This window comes from Tursiops truncatus, chromosome 10 (assembly GCF_011762595.2).
Source record: "Tursiops truncatus isolate mTurTru1 chromosome 10, mTurTru1.mat.Y, whole genome shotgun sequence".
Taxonomy (NCBI): Eukaryota; Metazoa; Chordata; class Mammalia; order Artiodactyla; family Delphinidae; genus Tursiops; species Tursiops truncatus.
In genome coordinates, this window is record NC_047043.1 from 24766479 (window position 1) to 24786114 (window position 19636).

The 19636-nt window shown below is 44.0% G+C and overlaps 1 protein-coding gene across 9 annotated transcripts in view; it reads right to left on the bottom strand.

The window, feature by feature from the left end:
• Positions 1–19636, bottom strand: part of PAQR8 (progestin and adipoQ receptor family member 8) — a 114611-nt gene that overhangs the window by 17634 nt on the left and 77341 nt on the right. The window contains exons 1-2 of one of the 9 annotated variants that reach the window (XM_073810624.1): positions 18151–18288; positions 11249–11274 (exon numbers count right to left, since the gene is read on the bottom strand). The exons of 2 other annotated variants lie outside the window; for them this stretch is intronic. In XM_073810624.1, coding sequence (XP_073666725.1) covers positions 11249–11274 — 26 coding nt within the window. In that variant the 5' untranslated portion in view covers positions 18151–18288. 6 more of the 9 variants (XM_073810622.1, XM_073810623.1, XR_012334427.1 and 3 more) reach the window with 6 other exon arrangements.

A 19636-nucleotide genomic window follows, 5' to 3' on the forward strand; every position in this document is an offset into this window, starting at 1 on the left:
ACCTACAGATGTTCATCTCCCCTCCAAGTTCAGTGCCGTGGAGGTGGGGGCATGGTGACAGATTTCTTCCTGATTCCAAAGTAGAGATTCATGCTCATTGTACTTCTTTTTGATGGGAAAAAGATTAAAAAATGAGATGTGAAAAAAATCAATTCAAGAATCCACTGCTGCAAACCTCTTTCAATTTTTTTCATGAGTACAGAGTAGTGGCTTAAATGATGGTAAGTTGATACCTCTTTATACCAGCCTCATAAATTAGTAATGTAACATGTCCAGATCACAGGATTTTTCTAAGCAGCTCACCATTCCATGCCATATGACCTACCAGATGGAGAAAAACAGAAGTAAGTACTCTTGAGCTGCACTGCCTAGTTTTGGGTTGACAGAAAGCTCAGCTGAAGCCCTGAAAATCCTAGTCTTATGGAGTTTAAAACATGTATTGGAAATGGGCTAAACAACAACATGCAAACTTAGGTGTAATTAAAAAATCAAACTCCTGACTGTTGTTTCTAGGTTATGGAGTTTGACTGTAGAAAGGGCCAAGTATAAGAACAACCATTTCTCTTTACTGTAATATAACCTCAAGTCTCAGATGACATCTGATTATAATCTGTGCAAAGTGCTACCGGAGTGCCTGGATTGTTTTTCCAGTTGAGTTGAAATGCCCATGTCCACAGTTTCTGCGTCAGCTGCCCACCGCTCGTGAACTTTACAGATACACACCACGTGATCATTGCCCGGGTCTCGCCACACATCATCTGGGGGCCCTGGACGATCTAGACACCGACTGTAATCACAGCCGAGGGACAGACAACTCCTTCCAGGCCTTGCTCAAATCTCACCTTCTCAAGGAGGTGCAGACAAAAAATGTTGCCTGCCACTGCAGTAAACAATGAATGCTGCCCACCAGCAAGCTGTCAGCCACTGCAGCCGCCCCTACAGTGAGACTTGAGGGGAATTCAGGGTGGAGAAAAACAGGATACTGGCCCTACAGAGTTGAGATGTACATCTACAGAATAATTTCAATGAGCCCAGACTCTTAGAAAAACACTGAAATCATTAACTTGAGATGTCTGGTTTTTGTGACTAGCAGTGATCTTTTGATGTTCAACTACGTGTTTTGTTTTGTTTTGAGCAAAAACTCCCATATATCCTGGCTCCTGCCTTACCTCTTTAGAGCAGATCCTCAAAGCTGTCTGAGAGGCTATCTCCTGGGTTATAGTCAGCCCTCGGTGAGGCCCCTGAATAAAACTTAACTTGCAACTTTCAGGTTGTGCGTTTTTCTTCAGTCGAAAGGGGCCTCCCCACTTCCCTATTGATCTAATACTGCATCTGCACCCTCCCGAGCTCTCTAGAACCCCGATACTCTGCTTTACTCTTTTTTTGGTTTTCTATTGTACTTTTCACCTTGTGACCTAATGTATTATAGTCTTTCTCGTATTTTTTAAAAAACTGTGGTACATACACCTAACATAAAATTTCCCATCTTAACCCTTTTTAGCTGTACAGTTCAGTAGTGTTAAGTACATTCACATTGTTGTGCAACCATCACCAACATCCATCTCCAGAACTCCCTTCATCTTGCAAAACTGAAATTCTATACCCAGTAAACAATTCTCCAATTCCCACTTCCTCCAGCTCCTGGCAAACATCCTTCTACTTTCTGTCTCTATGAATTTGACTACTCCAGGTACCTCATATAAGTGGAATCATACAGCATTTGTCTTTTTGTGTCTTATTTCACTTAGCATAACGTCCTCCAGGTTCACCAATGTTGTAGACCATGTGTCAGAATATCCTTCCTTTTTAAGGCTGAATAATATTCATTGTATGTATACACTATATGAATATGTATATACTCATCCACTGATGTACCTTTAGGGTGCTTCCACCTTTTAGACTATTGTGAATAACACTGCTATGAATGTAAGCGTGCAAGTATTTCTTTAAGATTGCTTTCAGTTCTTATGGGTATACACTCAGAAGTGGAATTGCTGGATCATTGGTAATTCTATTTTTTAAGTTTTTGAGGAACTGCCATACCATTTTCCACAGTGAGTGCACCATTTCACATTCTCACAATAGTGCAAAAGAGTTCCAACTTCTCTGCATCCTTGTCAACACTTGTTATTTTCTGGCTATTGACTGTAGCCACTCTAATGGGTATGAGGTTAATATATTATTTTTATTTATTAAGTTTATTGTCTGTCGTAGCCCTGCTGCTGGCCCAGAATATAAGCCCCATTAGCAGAGGTATTTTTGTCTGTTTGTTCACTTATGTATCCCCTGGTACCTAGAACATTACTTGGCTTATACAAAAAGTGCTCAGTAAATATTTATTGTAAGAATGAGTGAACAAATGGATGAATGAAAGAAAGACATACTAAAAGTATACTGGCTTTTACCTTCCTTGTTTCTATGTCAAAATCTCAATCTTGGCTTTGACCATCATATATATATATGAACCTCCATGGATGAACCTGGAGGACATTATGCTAAGAGATATAAGCTGGAGACAAAAAGACAAATGCTGTATGATTCCACTTATATGAGGTACCTACAGTAGTCAAGTATATATATATATATATATATAGATGTGTGTGTGTGTGTGTATGTATGTGTGTGTGTGTATATATATATATATATATATAACCTTTATCCAAGCTACTTAGGACATTTTTCTTTTGGCTGAGCCATGAGGCTTGTGGGATCTTAGTTCCCTGACCAGGGATCGAACCCGGGCCCCCTGCAGTGGAAGCACGGAGTCCTAACCACTGGATCGCCAGGGAATTCCCCCTTAGGACCTTTTGAAAGCATTTGCTGAGTTTACTATGTGCCGTTATTATGTTCAATATTATTCAGATGGAAATTCTGAAGCACCTGGAGTTTAATTTGTTTTTGACAGCTCACAAGAAATCCATAAGAAAACCAAGGAGAGAACCCGTAGTACACAGAAAACTTAGTCATTACATGGAATGGGGCTTATTTAATGGCCACAAGGTTATCTCTGCTCAGCTGTAACAAAGATACCTCAAAATGAATACAACCCACAGAGAGAATTGAGCTTCCTCCACTAAACCTATTTCTATCCCATGTTCCTTGTTTCTGTTCAGTAAATCGCTTCAGCCAGGTGCTCAAGTCAGAAACCAGAGATATATTTTTCCCTCATCTTTACCTGGTGCTCCTCTTTATCTAGTCGCCAGTAATAGTTATTATAGTAACTCAGAATAAGGAGCACTTATTCTACGCTGGGCACCGTTCTAAGTTCTTTGCATGTTATTAACTCACAATCATTTCTCACAACTCTATGACATGGGATTTATTCTTCCTACCTACTGTACAGATGAGGAAAGAGGTTAAGTGTCTTGCCCAAGGTCACCTAGACAGGAAGTAGTGGAGCCAGAATCCAGAACCAGGTAGGCTCACTCCAGAGGCCATGCCCTGAATGTCTACCCTATTCAGGAAGTGCTTTCTGTTCCAATCTCATTTATTGAACATCATTCTAAAATGCATTAGTTCACTTTCCTAAATGTGTAAGTGATAATTTTGATAATTCAGAACTGTCCAGGTCCTTCATCTCCTTCTGGATGTCAGTGGTCATGACGCAGCTTGGATGATGGAGGTACCCATGGTCAAGAAGACTGGACGGTGCCTGTGGTGAACCTAAGGATTTACTGGGAAGTTGTTCTTAAATAAAAGTTCTAACAGGACTTTATTTTCTTGTGTTTTGATGTTTTTGTCTTCAAAGTAGAATATGTCAGTAAATATTAGTTTAAGTGAAGACTTTGATTAATCAAAGCTACCCTGAAGTAGATACTCGGTCATTAATATCAACAAGCCACAGCCATTATAAACACCATTAAGAAACAGACTTCTCCTTCTTTGAAGTTGTATTGATCTTGGAGGTAAAGTGAGCTGCAAGGCAGAAGGCCCAAATCCTACTCTCCTCAAATTAAATGAATCACATACTTAAAAATAAACCACAATCCTTCTGGCACCAGTAGCGCCATCTGTAAACTTAAAATATTAAAGGCCAACAATTTGATATTTCTGAATTAAAGTTGAAGGAAAAAAAAAAAAAAGAATGTCATTACAAGCCTAAGACAAGATGACTACAGGTCCAAAAAGTGTCACTTCCAAGTTTTAAGCTTATTCAGTGTCTAATAGCCAATTATATAAGCTCACCATCAAGTCAGCATTCAAATAAGATGCTTTTAAACTCCAAAGAGTGCGTTCTCAAGTCCCAGGGTGCCAGTAGAAAACAAAAGACACAGTACCAGCCAGAAGCTATTCCAGCAAGTTCCACAGATCATATGGTCTTGGGAAGAGACAAGCACTTATTGTTACGAGAAAAGTTCAAGGTCAGCACAGTACTTGCAGTTTCACTGCCCCAGTGCTCCCTTCCACAAAGGATTGTAGTATCTACTGAAAAGTTGCAATTATTCCCCAGCTCGCTATTTCAGCCTCACAGGCCACTTATCCACACCAGAGAATTCAAATACTTTGGACGTTCCTGAATAACAACAGCAAATGATGTTTTTTTTGGCTTATTTTATATGATGTCCTAAAAGATGGAGAAAGTAAAGAATAATAGTAAGCCAGGGGCTTCCCTGGTGGCGCAGTGGTTGAGAGTCCGCCTGCCGATGCAGGGGACACGGGTTCGTGCCCCGGTCCGGGAAGATCCCACATGCTGCGGAGCGGCTGGGCCCGTGAGCCATGGCCGCTGAGCCTGCGCGTCCGGAGCCTGTGCTCCACAACGGGAGAGGCCACAACAGTGAGAGGCCGCAAAAAAAAAAAAAGTACACACTTAGGAAAGGGATTCTAAATCTAACCTGATTTTTTGAAAAATACCTTTAGAATACTTGGTCAGTCTAATGCGTTCTTTGACCTATACGGTTTTCCCCCTCTCCCTTCCTCTGCCCTCACTATACTGTTGAGATTTCTGAAATGGAAAAAGTGCCTCTGCCGGTCCTTGCTGCTAAGTCAGAGCACTCCAAGATGAGCTTTTTCTTGCGAAAAGACTTTTCTTGACGTTTTCTTGTAAAAGAATGTACTGTTGATTAAAGCAAGAGAAAACCACACTCACGCACACCAGCCTGATCTTAACCTCCCAGACAGCAGCTCGGCATCCTCTGTTAACCATCCTGGAGACAGCCAGGCCTGCAGCAGCCCTTGCAGCTTCTGCCTGACCAGCTTATCAGAGGGTAACAATTTCTGGTGACTACAGATGGGCCCAAACCATTCCTTACAGCCCTGTACATTATCTACAATATGGTCATAAATACTTATAGCATCTTCTGTCAAGGAAGTCCTGTTGCTTCACAGGCATTATCTTAATGCCCTCCAAATGTCTTCAAACGGATGTTAGTCAGCTGCGAGTGAGTTAATTATAACCAGGCACTACATTTCTCCTTGCATCTCATTAAACTACACTGAATCTAAATTCAACTTAATACAACTGCTCTACCAGATTAGGAACTCCTAAAGGACAGGCTTTGGGCTCCCATTTCCTTTATATTCCCCCTGGGCATTAAACATTCTGGTTCTCCATAAAAAGGATGACTTTAATTAGTCTTACTGACTCACCAACCAAATTACAAACCCAATCTACAAACCCACTATGGGTTGGAAAGGAAGAGTCACGACCTCCAATTCCTCCGTGAACCATCAATGTTTAAAACATTTTCCCCATCATCTGCTTTCCAGAAAGGGTTTAGCATGCCTGAGTGGTGACACATCCCCCTTTAATCTGATTCTTGGTGAAAGAGGAGAGAGCTGGCCCCTTGCTGTTAGGGACCCAATGTGACCACAGGCAGAAAGGCTCAAGAGATTTTAGTGTGGGAAGGGCTTTAAAGACCACTTACTTAGGAAAGGGCACAGAGGTGTCAACCCTAGGCCACACTCTTGGTAACTGGCTTCCTGGGGTCCCGCACTGAGAGGCATTCAGGCCCCGGCGAGCTCCAGAGAAGATGCTGTGATCGATGTACAAGTCTGCCACTGCTCCTGGGGGACACCAGGCTCAGAAGGGGGCCGTGGCACAAAGCCATGTATTTGCCATCCCTGAGCTGACTCTATGATGAAGAGCTAGCAACTCACAGTCTACTATTTTCCTTAGTTTTCAAAAAGTAGAAGTCCCAGCAATCATAAAAAATTATTTCAGGGACCTCCCTGGTGGTCCAGTGGGTAAAACTCTGTGCTCCCAATGCGGGGCCCAGGTTTGATCCCTGGTCGGGAAACTAGATCCCACATGCATGCTCCAACTAAGATACCCGCATGCTGCAACTAAGAAGTCCACATGCCGCAACTTAAAAAAAAAAAAAAAAGATCCCACGTGCCACAACTAAGACCTGGTGCAGCCAAAATAAATAAATAAATAAATAAATAATTTTGAAGATTGGCAACAGCAAAGGTTTAAGGAAAACAGATGTTCCCTGAAAAAGACACAGGCTGAGGTCCTCACGGACCCAGAAATTGTTACCGTCTGATAAAGTGGTCTCATGGTGTTCCCAGAGAGAGTCAAAGGTGGAATTTCTAGGCTCGTCCTCACCTGCACCCTGACAAGGACCACCATTTAGTGCTTCACAGGAGAGAGGATTAAGAAGGGCTGGGTAGTCCTCCAGTGATTACATGGCTTCTGTGATTGGACTTCATGGGGAAGGGGGTAAGAAAAGAAACTGAGGTTTGAGAATCACTTAAAAGTCAGCGATTCCCAAAGCCAAAGGAAAAGTATTAAACAGAAAAGTCAGTGTGATGCTTGTTTTGATAGGAAAAAATGGAGAATCAATTTCTTGAACTTGAACTAGCAAAGCTCCTTGATCAGCCAATCAATAGTATTCATGTGTTTTCTGCTCTGTTCTTAACCCTGATGGGCCAAAAGGGTAGCCACAAGGCAAATGACACGGTTCCTTTCCCCACCAGCTTATATAATCCCCACCCTGAGGTGGGCTTGGACGCCTGAGGCCAGGGCAGATCTCTGGAGAGACAGGTGGCCTCCCAACATCTACTCTGTGTTGTCAGCCAACCGCTCCCAGGTGAGGGGAACGTTTTTTGGCAGCAACCGTAGTACACAGCAGGCAAGATACCTTAAGGAAAGGCCAGGGAGAGGAGGCAGACATGTGATTCTGGAGACAAATAAACACAATTAGCTGTGCTAGAAACGAACTGAAAAGACTCAGTGGGAAGACTATGATTCCTTCTGCCAAGAGAGAAAACCAGATGAAAATTCATTTTAAAAGAAACCTTTTACTTCCCTTGGCAGCCAGAGCACGACAGTCATATTCTCTGTGAAGTCCTTTTCATTGTGGGTTTCTCCACCCTTTCAAACACTAGCACGATAAGGGTTTGACTGCTTTGTCAGATTTGCTGCCCAAAGAGGATCCATTAATATTTCAGGCCAGTCCTTTCATTCCTTGAGATGACAAGTCTAAGACTTTCACAGCCATTCTAACCCTGTGAACCTAAATATACCCTGCTTGCAGCAATGACTGGGTGGTTGAATTCACAGAAATCAATAGTGTTGTCCCTGGGAGTTTATTTTCCTGCTTCCAGAATCCAATTCCACAGTGTAGGATTAGCTAGAGCAGAGGGGTCTAATGGCTACCTTAACACAGTGTGGTGGTTAACAGGACAGGCTTTGGAGTTAGGCAACTTGGGTTTGAATCCTGACTCTGCCTTGGATGACCTTGGGCAAATAATTTAACCTCCTTGTGTCTCACTGTCTCTACCTATAAAATAAGGATAGAGTGGTACCTAATAGGGTTGTTGTCATGTTTAAAGAATTATGATAAAAGAGCCCTCATCTTTTAGAAATGCATTCTGAAATGCTCCCAAATCATGAAATGGTGGCTTGGGTTTGCTTCAAAATCATTTGGAGGTAAGGTGTATGTAGAGAAGTTGGCCATGAGTTGGTAATTGCTGAAGTTGGGGATGGGCACATGGAGGTGTATTCTACTATTCTGTGCACCTCTGTCTGTCTGAAATATTCTATAATAGAAAGTTTAAGAGAGAGAGAAGATAATACAGGTAAAACTGCTAGCACACAACATGTGCTCAACTAATGCAATCTGTCCTAGATCAGAGAGGGTCTTGAAGCTGTCATTTCTACGTTCAAAAGGAACCAGGATCACAGCTTGCCTCTCTAGAGACATGAGTTGGCTCTGGGGCCAGCAAGATGGGGGGTCAGGGGGTTGCAACTGAGAACTTCACTGTCACTCTAGGCCATCCATTATTGCCCAATCTTTTCATCATCAAACCTGGTTTTTTTTTTTGTTTTTTTTTTTTTGGCCAAACTGTGAGGCATGTAGGATCTTAGTTCCCTGACCAGAGATCAAACCTGTGCCCCAGCAGTGGAAGCGCAGGGTCTTAAGACTGGACCACCAGGGAAGTCCCATGAAACCTGTTTTAAAGTGATTATTATAAGTTCTCCATGCTTTGAAAGTTTTCTAAATCAACAACATCCATTAAATGATTCATCACCCTGTATCTTTCAGCCAGATACACCTAATCACAGGCCAGAGTTTAGATGAGCTGGCAGGTGGCTCCAAATGAAGCTACTATCACCGCAGCCTAAAGCAAAGGACTTTCAAGTTTTAATGGTCTGTGCAGCTGTTTGACACACATATACAGTATGTGGTTTTGTAGGCATATGAAATCATGAAGACGGGCTCAACGCACTACCCCCAGCCCCTGCCCCCCTGAGCCTATGCTTTCAATAGGTTCAGGGAACCACATATATAAATTTAGTAACTCCGAGCTTCCGGAATCCCTTAAATAGGGTGATGAGCTGGGCGGACAGGAAATCCCACCCTGGACCCATTCCAGGTTACAGATGCATTGTAAGGGAGCCCTTTATTAAACCCAAACTCATCTGCCCCAGGCCCTCTCAGAAATGAGGAATCTGTAAGCAGCTCTGATACTTACTAACTGTAGTGGCCTTGAGCAAGCCACTTCATTTCTTTTTCTCATTGGTAAACTGGGATCTCTCTCTCCTAACTTGTTTCGGGGAGTAGAGATAAGGTTAAAAAAAAAAACGCATTGCACAATGCCTGACACACAGGAATTGTTCAATACACAGTAGGTATTTTATGTTTCTGTATGCCTTCATGCACACGTGGGTGTATTATCATTACCCCCTTTGGAATTAGGTCAATATATCTAGACACAATGGTCCTCCAGGCCATAAGACATATCACAGCCACATAATTATAAATAGTTTTTTTTTTTCTTTCATGGGACAAAATTGTGCACGTACTTCATGAATTAACCTGAACCTCTTTGCCACAATGAGATTTGATGAACCAGTTTCTACCTGCCTGAAATGCTGCCCAGTTTCAATGAAATTCTTGGTGCTTTACCTGAACCTGTCTGTTTGGGTGACATTCTACCACTGCAGCCAATTCCAACCAAGCATTAGCCCATGCATGAAACTGACTAATGCTACTTTATGAAGTGCTCAGGCTTCCTGGCAACTCAAGAGAACAATACTGATGCCCTTATCTTGCTTAAGTGCAGGAATAGAAAAGCTAAGATGAGACTCCTGGAATGAATTCTTTGGACGGAGTGAAATACACCAGGGAGAATATAAATTTCCTAATTCAAGAGCCACTACACTCATCATTGATTTCACATCCTCCTCCTTTTTCTCCCGTATTTTATACAACCAATTTGAGTCTAAAAGGAAAATGAGAAGATAGTTTTCACCAACAAAGTTTCATTTCTCACAAAAGTACGATCTACAGGCAATATTCAGCAGAGTATGTGTATTTTCATTCCATCTTCAAGTGGTTTGGGTAAGGGTAGCCCTTCTCCAGTTTCTAGACTGTAGACTTATCTTGAACCTCTTGGGAAATTCTCTCAGACTCCAAAGAGCAGGTGCAAGAATAGGGCAAATACATAGTTTCAAGCTACTGGTGAAAAGCAACAAATTATCTATTCCTTAAGAATTGAGGGTTTTTTTTTCTTCTTTGCTTTTCTTAATCTTGGACTACATCACCCTAAGATGCCCTTAATGCTAGTGTCTCAAGACCAACAAAAACCTCTTAAATCAATAACCCTAGCTCTGATCTCCTTTAGGTTCTTACAGTCCCAGGAACCAGCTCAGCCTGGAAAGGGGGGAGAGCTCGGTTCTTCTCTGGGTGTGTTCGTCTCGAAATCTTGAAGTCTCCCATTACCTCTATCATAGACTAACATTTATTATAATTATTATTAATTCACTCATTCAACAAGCCCTGCTCTGCTATAGTATGGAGTCTTCGTCACATAAGACAACAGGGTCAGTTTATTAGCACTCTAGATGGCTTGGAGCTTGTACCCTTCCAGACACGCTGAGGACGAAAGACTTCCCTAAGCCCCAGGCTTTACTCAACCTGATTGTCCAACCCAGGTGACTTCCAGCAGAGGGCGGTTCCCCACCTTTGGGGAAGTGGGGTTCTGAATGTCATGTGGGATAACATGAGGTCTTTTTTTTCTTTTTTAATTAATTATTTTTTAAACATCTTTATTGGAGTATAATTGCTTTACAATGGTGTGTTAGCTTCTGCTTTATAACAAAGTGAATCAGCTATACATGTACATATATCCCCATAACATGAGGTCTTATTCTTCCACTCTAAGCACCTGAGTACAGCCAACCAGCACCTTCTACTTACACATGGCCTGAGCTTCGCTTCAGCTCTGTGCACAGGTATGAAAAAGCCTTGAGGAATCCTTTCCCCACCTACCTCTGAAGCAAAACATCCTCCCTACAACTCAACTCCAAACTGTCACCTCTGTAGGGGCAGGGACTGCATTTGGGTTCAACATTCCATCTTTACCCCGTGTTCAGCATAGACCCTGGCCCTGGTAAGCCCTTAATACTGATGAATGAATGAACAAACAAACGAATGAACGAACAAGATATCCTTTGCTTCTCAGACCACTTCCCAGAAGTCCATCAAATCTCACTCCACAGGGTCACTGTTCAGGTTCCTTCTCAGCCAGGACTACCCAGGCCACACATAAGGTTGGCACTCCTAACCCCCAGGTTGCTCAAGGGTCAACTGTACATTTCCTGACATCAGTAGATGTTCAGTCAATAGTTATTATTTTGATGTATTATTTGAAGTTGCATCAAGTTCATGCTCCATCTACATCAGAAGAGACAGAAAGGTGTGGTGGATGGAGCCCTGTAGCAGTAATCGGAAGCTACTCAACCTGGGTTTGAGTCCCTGTTTTTGCCCTTTTCTCACTGTGACTTTGACAAATTTCTTACCATCTCCAGCCCCAAGTTTCCTTCATCTGTAAAAAAAAAAAAAAAAAATCAATATGGTATCTGCCTTCCATGCCTCACAGGGTGGTTGCAAAAGTTGTATCTGACAAGGTATATAAAAGCACTTTGAAAACTGTCCAGCAGGGCTTCCCTGGTGGCGCAGTGGTTGAGAATCCATTTGCCAATGCAGCAGTCACCCGTTAGAGCCCTGGTCTGGGAAGATCCCACATGCCACGGAGCAACTAAGTCCATGTGCCACAACTACTGAGCCTGCGCTCTGAAGCCTGCGAGCCACGACTACTGAGGCCACGTGCCACAACTACTGAGGCCCACACGCCTAGAGCTGGTGCTCCAAAACAAGTGAAGCCACGGGAATAAGAAGCTCGCACACCGCAACGAAGAAGCCCCCGCTAGCTGAAACTAGAGAAAGCCCGCATGCAGCAACAAAGACTCAACACAGCCAAAGATAAATAAATAAATAAATTTATAGAAAAAGAAAAATGAAACCTGACTTGGTTCTGTACACAATGGGTTCAAAAGCCAAAGCTGTCTATTTAAAGCATAGTCCCTGGATTTACCAACCAGACATAATACTAAGAGTTACCATTTACGGGGCACCTCTGTGAGCTAAGTACTTTATATACACCATCTCACCTATTCCACAATAGCACTTCAGACTTGCATTTTATAGACACTCAGGTTAAGGAACTCACTCAGGGTTGTTCCAGGATGCTAACCCAGGTTGGCCCCCACTGCAGGTCCCTTGCTCTAGTCTAGGGTCTCTCAGCGCTACTGACATTTGGGGCTGGAAAAGTCTTTGTTGTAAGGGGATGTCCTGTGCATTATACTATACCTAGCAGAATCTCTGGCCTCTACCCATTAGATGTCAATAACATCTCTCCTCTTCCCAGCTGTGAAAATCAAAAACATCTCCAGACATTGCCAAATGTCCTGGTGGGTTGGGGGGCGGGAGGATGCAAAAACACAGCCACTGCTCTTTATTAAGAACCACTGCTCTAGTCTAAACCACGCTGCTGTATTGTTTTCTGGGTGTAAACCACCATTCAGAAGAGAGATAGAGCAAGGGCCAAACACCGCTATGGAGGTGATAATCAGAACACTCTGGGAAAGTATGGAACAACAATAATAGCCCCCTATCCTATGGTTATACAGTGATCCCTCAGTATCTGTGGGGGATTGGTTCCAGGACCCTCCTCAGATACCAAAATCTGTGGATGCTCAAGTCCATTATACACAATGGCATAGTATTTGCATGTAACCAACCCACATTCTCCCATATACTTTAAAACATCTCTAGATTACTTATAACACCTAATACAATGTAAATGTTATGAAAATAATTGTAAATACAATGTAGATGCTATGTAAAGTAAATGCTACATAAGTAGTTGCCTGCGCATGGCATATTCAAGTTTTGTTGTTTGGAATTTTCTGGAATTTTTTTCCTAAATATTTTCCGATGTTTATTTCAATTCACAGTTTAAGGCAAGACAAGAAAATTTTAAACATGAAATTTTTCTCTGCCCTTTGGCCTCCTCCCTCCCCTTTACCGTGCATTGTGCATCTGCATTATGCATTAACCAGACTCCCCAGTGGCAGAAACGCCTGTTCAAACAGAAAGATCAATTGTTCTTCTGACTGCCACCTAACTCTTTAGAAGATAACATTCCTTTGTCAATCCTTAAGGGGTCATAATAACACACCCTCACCTTATACCTGCAGACATCTTTGGGGAGCTTTATGTACAATACCAAGATATCATTTCCCTTAAAGACAGCAATTAATGCAGAACAGACTGCTGAGATGACCTGGGGAGATACTGGGCCACACCTAATGAAAGCTCTTCACTTAAATACTTATGACCTTGTTAATGTTACTAGCTATATTACTTGTATTCTGCCTATTGTACAGGATTATTGCTTCTTGCATGACCAAATGTGTGACTGAGCCTCCAACAAAATTAATGATGATTAGTCAACTTGAAACGACTGATCAAAGATATAGTTCTACAAAATCAATGATTATAATAGTGTAACTCTAGATGTGGGAAGAAGCAACAAGAGGGAACCATTTCCTGGACTATAACGGAATGTAAGACAGGTGATCCAGAGGCTTTTGGCCACTGGTAACAGGGCCTAGTCCAGTAATAGCACACTGAGTGGCTTATCAACCAAATCCTCGCCTGACCTGGGAATGAGCATTCCTAGAGCTGTGGGACAAAGTGCTCACGAAATGCCTCCTAAGCCTTGATCAAAATTAAGACTAAAAGGGAAGGGAGTGTAAGACGAAGAATGCTGCCCACCGTCCATTTCTACAAGGAACAAGTCATTGGCCACTGCAGTCGCTGACCTATGCAGAACACCCTGAAAGGAATTCAGGGCGAAGGTCAGGACGAAGCCTTTTGTGCTGCGGGAAAACTGACAGAACCGGCCCTCAGGTAGTTAGATATTTTCGGGAAAAGATTTTATGAATCCAGTGTTTTGCATCTTCCCATACTTAGAGGAGCACTAAAACCATTAACTAAGGTACCTGTTCCTCGCAAATAGCAGTCACCTCTACCAAGATGCGTGCTTGGTTGCACGTACCCCCTTCTCCAAAATCACACCTATACTGGCCTCCCCCTTTGCCTCTTTGGAACAGTCCTCAGAGCTCTCTAAGAGACTGTCCCCTGGGTTATAATCCTCAGGTTGGCTCAAATAAAGATTTTCCATTTCTTTCTCAGATTGACTATGGATTAATTTTTTTTAACATCTTTATTGGAATATAATTGCTTTATAATGGTGTGTTACTTTCTGCTTTATAACAAAGTGAATCAGCTACACATATACATATATCCCCGACTATGGATTAATTTTTTTGACATTTCCATCCACAGTTGGTTGAATCTGAGGATGCAGAGCGCCCCCCCCATCCAGCCCCCACAGGGAAGGCAGACTGTGTATCACTTTACAATTCACTAAATACTTTTAGAGCCCTTATCTCCTTTTATGGCATGTGAGTGCATAGCAGGATCTAATCCACGTCAAAAAATATGAACACTATTGAGAGATCTATATATTTAACCTTCTCCAAGAAATTGAGGGAAAAGAACATGCAGTGAAATCCATATTAATCCTTAGCCCTATAAGCCATTAGGAGAAAAAATACTCTTGCTAATGCATTGTCCTAAGAGAGCACATTATGTGAACTTCTGGAGGAAGAAATCTGTTTCTTATACCTCTGTCTCCTGAACAAACTTTGCTGAAATGCAGAGAACTCTCACTAAATGTCGAACATTCCATGAAACCTCTATTTCATAGTAACCCCGAACCATTGGATTAAAAATTATGATAAAATTATTTGTATGCAAGTATTTTTAATAAAATTCATAAATCTGCAAAAGATTAAAGTCGATATTTATGGAAGAGCTGAGAACATAGTGCCAGGTTCTTCCTCCCTATCATTTAAAAAAAGCAGAACAAAACTCCAGTTTAACTGAAACAAACGTTCCCCAGAATCATCCCTTTCAATATATGCCAAGAAAACTATAGCTACGTCGTTAGAATAATATTTTATTGGATCAAGGGAAAAAATTATAGGAGAAGCTTTTAAACAATTTTCCTTCAGCTTTTGATCAAACTCTTATACCTAACACACAATCAAAACAGGACTGTTCGTTTTTTAAAATATCAGAATTCAAAATAAAGTAGCTAGCTCTGGTTGCAGTAAAGGTGACTGTTTAAAAACTCCTGAGAGGCTAGGAGAGTAAAAACCAGGTGTTCTCATTGACATGTTGATTTGCAAAGCCCAGCCAAAGGGAATGTCATTACTTGGAAATGATAAATTTCTACACGGCTTAAAAGGAATTTTAATACATAACTATCAATAAGCACTATTAATAACACAAAGAGCAAGACTTTATGTATGGGGCACTGATCTCAGGGCTCTATATGCATAATCTTATTTCATCTTCATCACAGTCCCATGAGGTACCTACTCACTATATCTTCATTTTAGGGTAGAAAAACTGAGGCCAAAAGAGATGAATAACTTGTCCAAGATCACAGCTAAATCAAGATTCAAGCCATGGCTATATGAAGCTTTGGGTTAACAACCTGAAAAAAAATTGGGAATTTATGGAACCAATGGAAGAAAAAGGATATGTTAATTTTTCACGCTGTGTGCTATGGAATCACAAAACTGAAATGGATTTTCAGAAATCATTCTCTTCCGCTTGATTCTATATAGATTCTTTCACATAAAAACTCAGGTACCAGGCATTAATGACCCATGGGGTAAGTGACTTTCTGACTACATTTTTTTCTGAAAAAACAAGTCTTTTGTTCATCTTGCTTTCTGTAAAAATGCAAAGGGATGGAAACTGCCTGGTAAAGAGTACATGGAAGGGGAAAAGAAAGGCTTATTTTCTCCAGCCCAATAAGCCATAAGGTATAGCAAGGTACTATAGGGCCAGTTTTTTACACACACGCCAGAGCACGAACATCCAAATGAAGGTTGCATTTCACAGCAACTACTTTACAATCCTAAACACATACATATACTCTTTACTGGATGACCCCTGTAGACCTGCTAGTCCTTCAAGAAGACTTTCATTACCTTAATGGACATACTTCCTATTACAACCTCGATTCTCCACCACAGATGGCTCCACACAGTGCTTGGCTGTTTCCCAGCTTCAGAAGGTTTGCCATCACAGAGGCAATTCAGTCACCGTGTTGCCAGCTCTGAAGGCAACTCCAAAGCAGGAGCTCCAAAATTATTCTCAGCAATGACAGCATCACTAGAATTAGTACACAGCTGGCCAAGCCGAGGCTTCTGAAGGGGAGAAACATGCATTTATTTGAATGTATAAATACTGGCGTATTTACCCTAACATTTGGATAAAGAATTGGAAGAATCAGCTAGCTCTACGTCCAAGTGGATAAATATGCTAACGCAATAATAATAATGCAGATTTTGGTTCAAGGTTCTGACCACCCCCTGGTGAAAATAAAAGAAAAGCTTCTCCTGAAATGATACCTGTGAAATGAATAGATCACTCTTCCACTAACTTGCATAATTACTGAAGAGCTTTCCTTTTCATGAAGGGGGGAAAAAAAAAGGGCCCAACATATGCTAGTTGCCAAAAATCTTTGGTCCTCCCAGGAAGCTCAAATCTCAGTGTACATCAGAAGATGGACCTATATCTAGGGCAGAAAAGAAAGGGAGTGGGAGGCATCTCTCACCCACTGCCCCTTAAAGCCTAGGAACCTTCTAAGGGAGAAATCCACTTAACAGGATTCCCAGGGCCCTGGGTCTTCCAGAATTAGCTGTTATATCAAATAATTAAACTAATTACAACACATAATTAACCATACAGGATATGTTAATATGTCGATATTATTAAACTAATTAAAGGGAGCCAGGCACCCAAGACAAACAACAGAAAAAAACAAACCAGACAGGGTACGGGTCGTTTGTTTATCTTCAGAAAGACTCTAGAATGTCCATCCACTGAGGTCCTAAGCCGCCTAGTGCCCTGCCGGGTGACTTGTTCAAGGGTGTAGCAGCTCCGGGGTGGGTATAGGCTGTGCACATCCTAAGAAGGCAGTCAAGGGCAGTCCACCTTCCATGCAGGTAACTCCTATTAACTCCAGTAAAGGGAGCCCTCGCCAAAAGAAACAATCCAACACTGTACAGCACTCCTCGTGTTTACTCGGCTGTGGAATGCAACGCATTTGTGGGCGGTTCGGGTGTGCATGTGTGCATGCGAGCGCCTTCCTGATTTTCTTCCAGTTTTTACTCAGAAACTGCCTCTCAAGAGTACAGGAGAGGGGGCAGCAAGTAGCACATGTGCGTCTGAAAATTACACACACACACGTAGAGCTTACCTGTACATTTGAAAACTCACTCCAGAGCTGTTCTTTTAAGCCCAGACTCTTCTCATCGGATCCCTGGGCAAAATCACTTCTAACCCAGCTCAGAAATACGAGGTGCAACCAAAAGCCCGTCCGGCCCGCGGGTCTCCCTTTTGTGAGTCTGTGCCTGAGGGCCCACAGACGCACAGGGCGCTGCGGTGCCCGCGTGGGGTCAGCGAGGTTCGCCCCTCCCTGGTCCCCCCGCCCAAGGTCCCAACACTCCCCGAGCTCGCTTGGTGCGGGGTCCCAACCTGCCCCCGTCTGGGGTGGCCCGTCTTGCTCTCTCGAGTGGGTGCCCTCTCGAGATTGCCATGACCCCATTCCACCAAGGGGATTGCGTCCCCTAGGCCGAGATGTTTCCTGAGTCCCCGACGCACCCCTCAGCCCGCCACCTCGGACCTCCGCTGCGGCGTTCCGGCCCTCCAACCCCCTATCCTCCAGAACAGAACCCCAGGCTCCCCGCACGACTCCGCTTCCCGCGCCCGCCCTCTCGGAGAAGCCCCCTCCATCTTTCCCCAGAGACGCCACTCGCCTCGCCCCACCCTACGCTTTCCGGGGCTCCCCTCCCGCCCCGCCCGCCTCGGGCTTCCTCTCTCCGCACTCCCTTCCCGGGTTCTGCTCCCCTCCGCCCGGAGGAGGGCGCCCCAAGAATGCCGACAGGGCACCCCTCATTCCGCAACCCTCCGGACCTCTCCAACGTCAGGATCCTGACCGCTCAGTCCTCCAGGCTCGGGCTTCGGGACGCCCCAACTTCGCCTTCCTGACCCGCCGCCTCGCCCTCAGGGCTCCCGGACTCCCCAACCCCGGGGCACTGACTCCCCGCCCCCGGGCTCGGGTTTCTCCACATCGCGACGCTCCTCCGGGCTGGGGTCTGGGGCTCCCCAACGTCGCGAGCCTGACATCCCCCAGCTTGCGCCCGGGGTCTCCCCACAGCCCGGTCCTGACGCGCCTCCCGCCCCGCTCCGCGCCGCCCGCCCCGGGACTCACCGGCAGCGGCGGCCGAGCCCGTGCACTCAGCCCAGCCCGCACTCCCGGCCCGGGGTCCCGGCTCTCAGCTTCCTGCAGGCTGCAGAGTCTGAGGCCAGCGCTTCTCAGTGGAGCAGCAGGGAAGAGGGGACCGCGGGGGGCGGGCTCCGCCCGGCTCCGCCCCTTCCCGACCCGGGGGCGGGATGCGCAGACCCGCGCGCCCACGGCCGCCGCGGGTGCAGCCGGCGAGGAAGTTGACTTACGCCTCTTCCTTCCAGCCCGGTGTTAGGTCCGCGCAGCCCCCTTAAAGGCCCAAGGGGACGGGAGAAAAAGAGACTAGGCTACCGCTGTCCTGTTCTTTCCAAGACCCATCCCAGGGGGGCACTGCCGAAGTCTTTCGGGAGAGGGAACAAACAACAAACTTCATCTTTTATCTTAAGACTGAATTCAATCTACTCTCACCACCCGAATCTGCACATTAAGGGTCATTCTGAAATCATGTTTTGACACACCCAGGAGGGCTCTTGCAGACACACTTTCACACCCCTGAGATACACCCTCGAAGGACTTATGCACCACAGAAACACACCTCTTATACTGACATTCTAGCACCCACTTCTATACTCCTGTCTCTTCTAGCGGGTACTGATAACAGTGACCTACTTAAACACGGGGGGCAGGGGTGGTCAGGAGAGGAAATTCCACATTTGGTCCCAGACTTGTCCTCCCCACCCACAATGCTGTCCATATTTTACCATAAGAAAAATACACTTAAGATATAGGAGCATCGGTACATCCCTGGCGGTCCAGGAGTTCAAGACTCCGCACTCCACTGCAGGGCGCTCGGGTTTGATCCCCGGTGGGGGAATTAAGATCCTGCATGCTGCGCCACGTCAATTAACATATCAAATTGGCTTTTCTGTTAAAAAAGCAGTCTTCATTATCCGGAAAAAAAGAGAGGCCCATCAGATCCTGGGAGGATGGTCCACACCAGCGCTGTTCTAAGAGATTCATTTAATTCATTTCATGACTCTGCTGAGACAGGCAGGCCCGACTCTTGTCTGTTGAAACCTGGCACTTTTCCATTATATACTGTATGAAATCACTTATATGTGGAATCTAAAAAATAATACAAACAAATGTATATGCGAAACAGAAACAGACTCACAGGTATAGAAAACAAACTTGTTACTGAAGAGGAGGGGCAAGATAGGCCTATGGGATTAAGAGATTCAAACTACTGTGTATAAAATAGATAAGCAACGAGCATATACTGTATAGCACAAGGAATTATAGCCATTATCTTGTAATAACTTAGAATATATTCTTCAAAAATACTGAATCACTATGCTGTACACCTGAAATTAATGTAATATTGTAAATCAACTATACTACAATTTAAAAAATTGAGATCGGGCTTCCCAGGTGGCTCAGCGGTTAAGAATCCGCCTGCCAGTGCAGGGGACACGGGTTCGGAGCCCTGGTCGTGGAAGATCCCACATGTCAC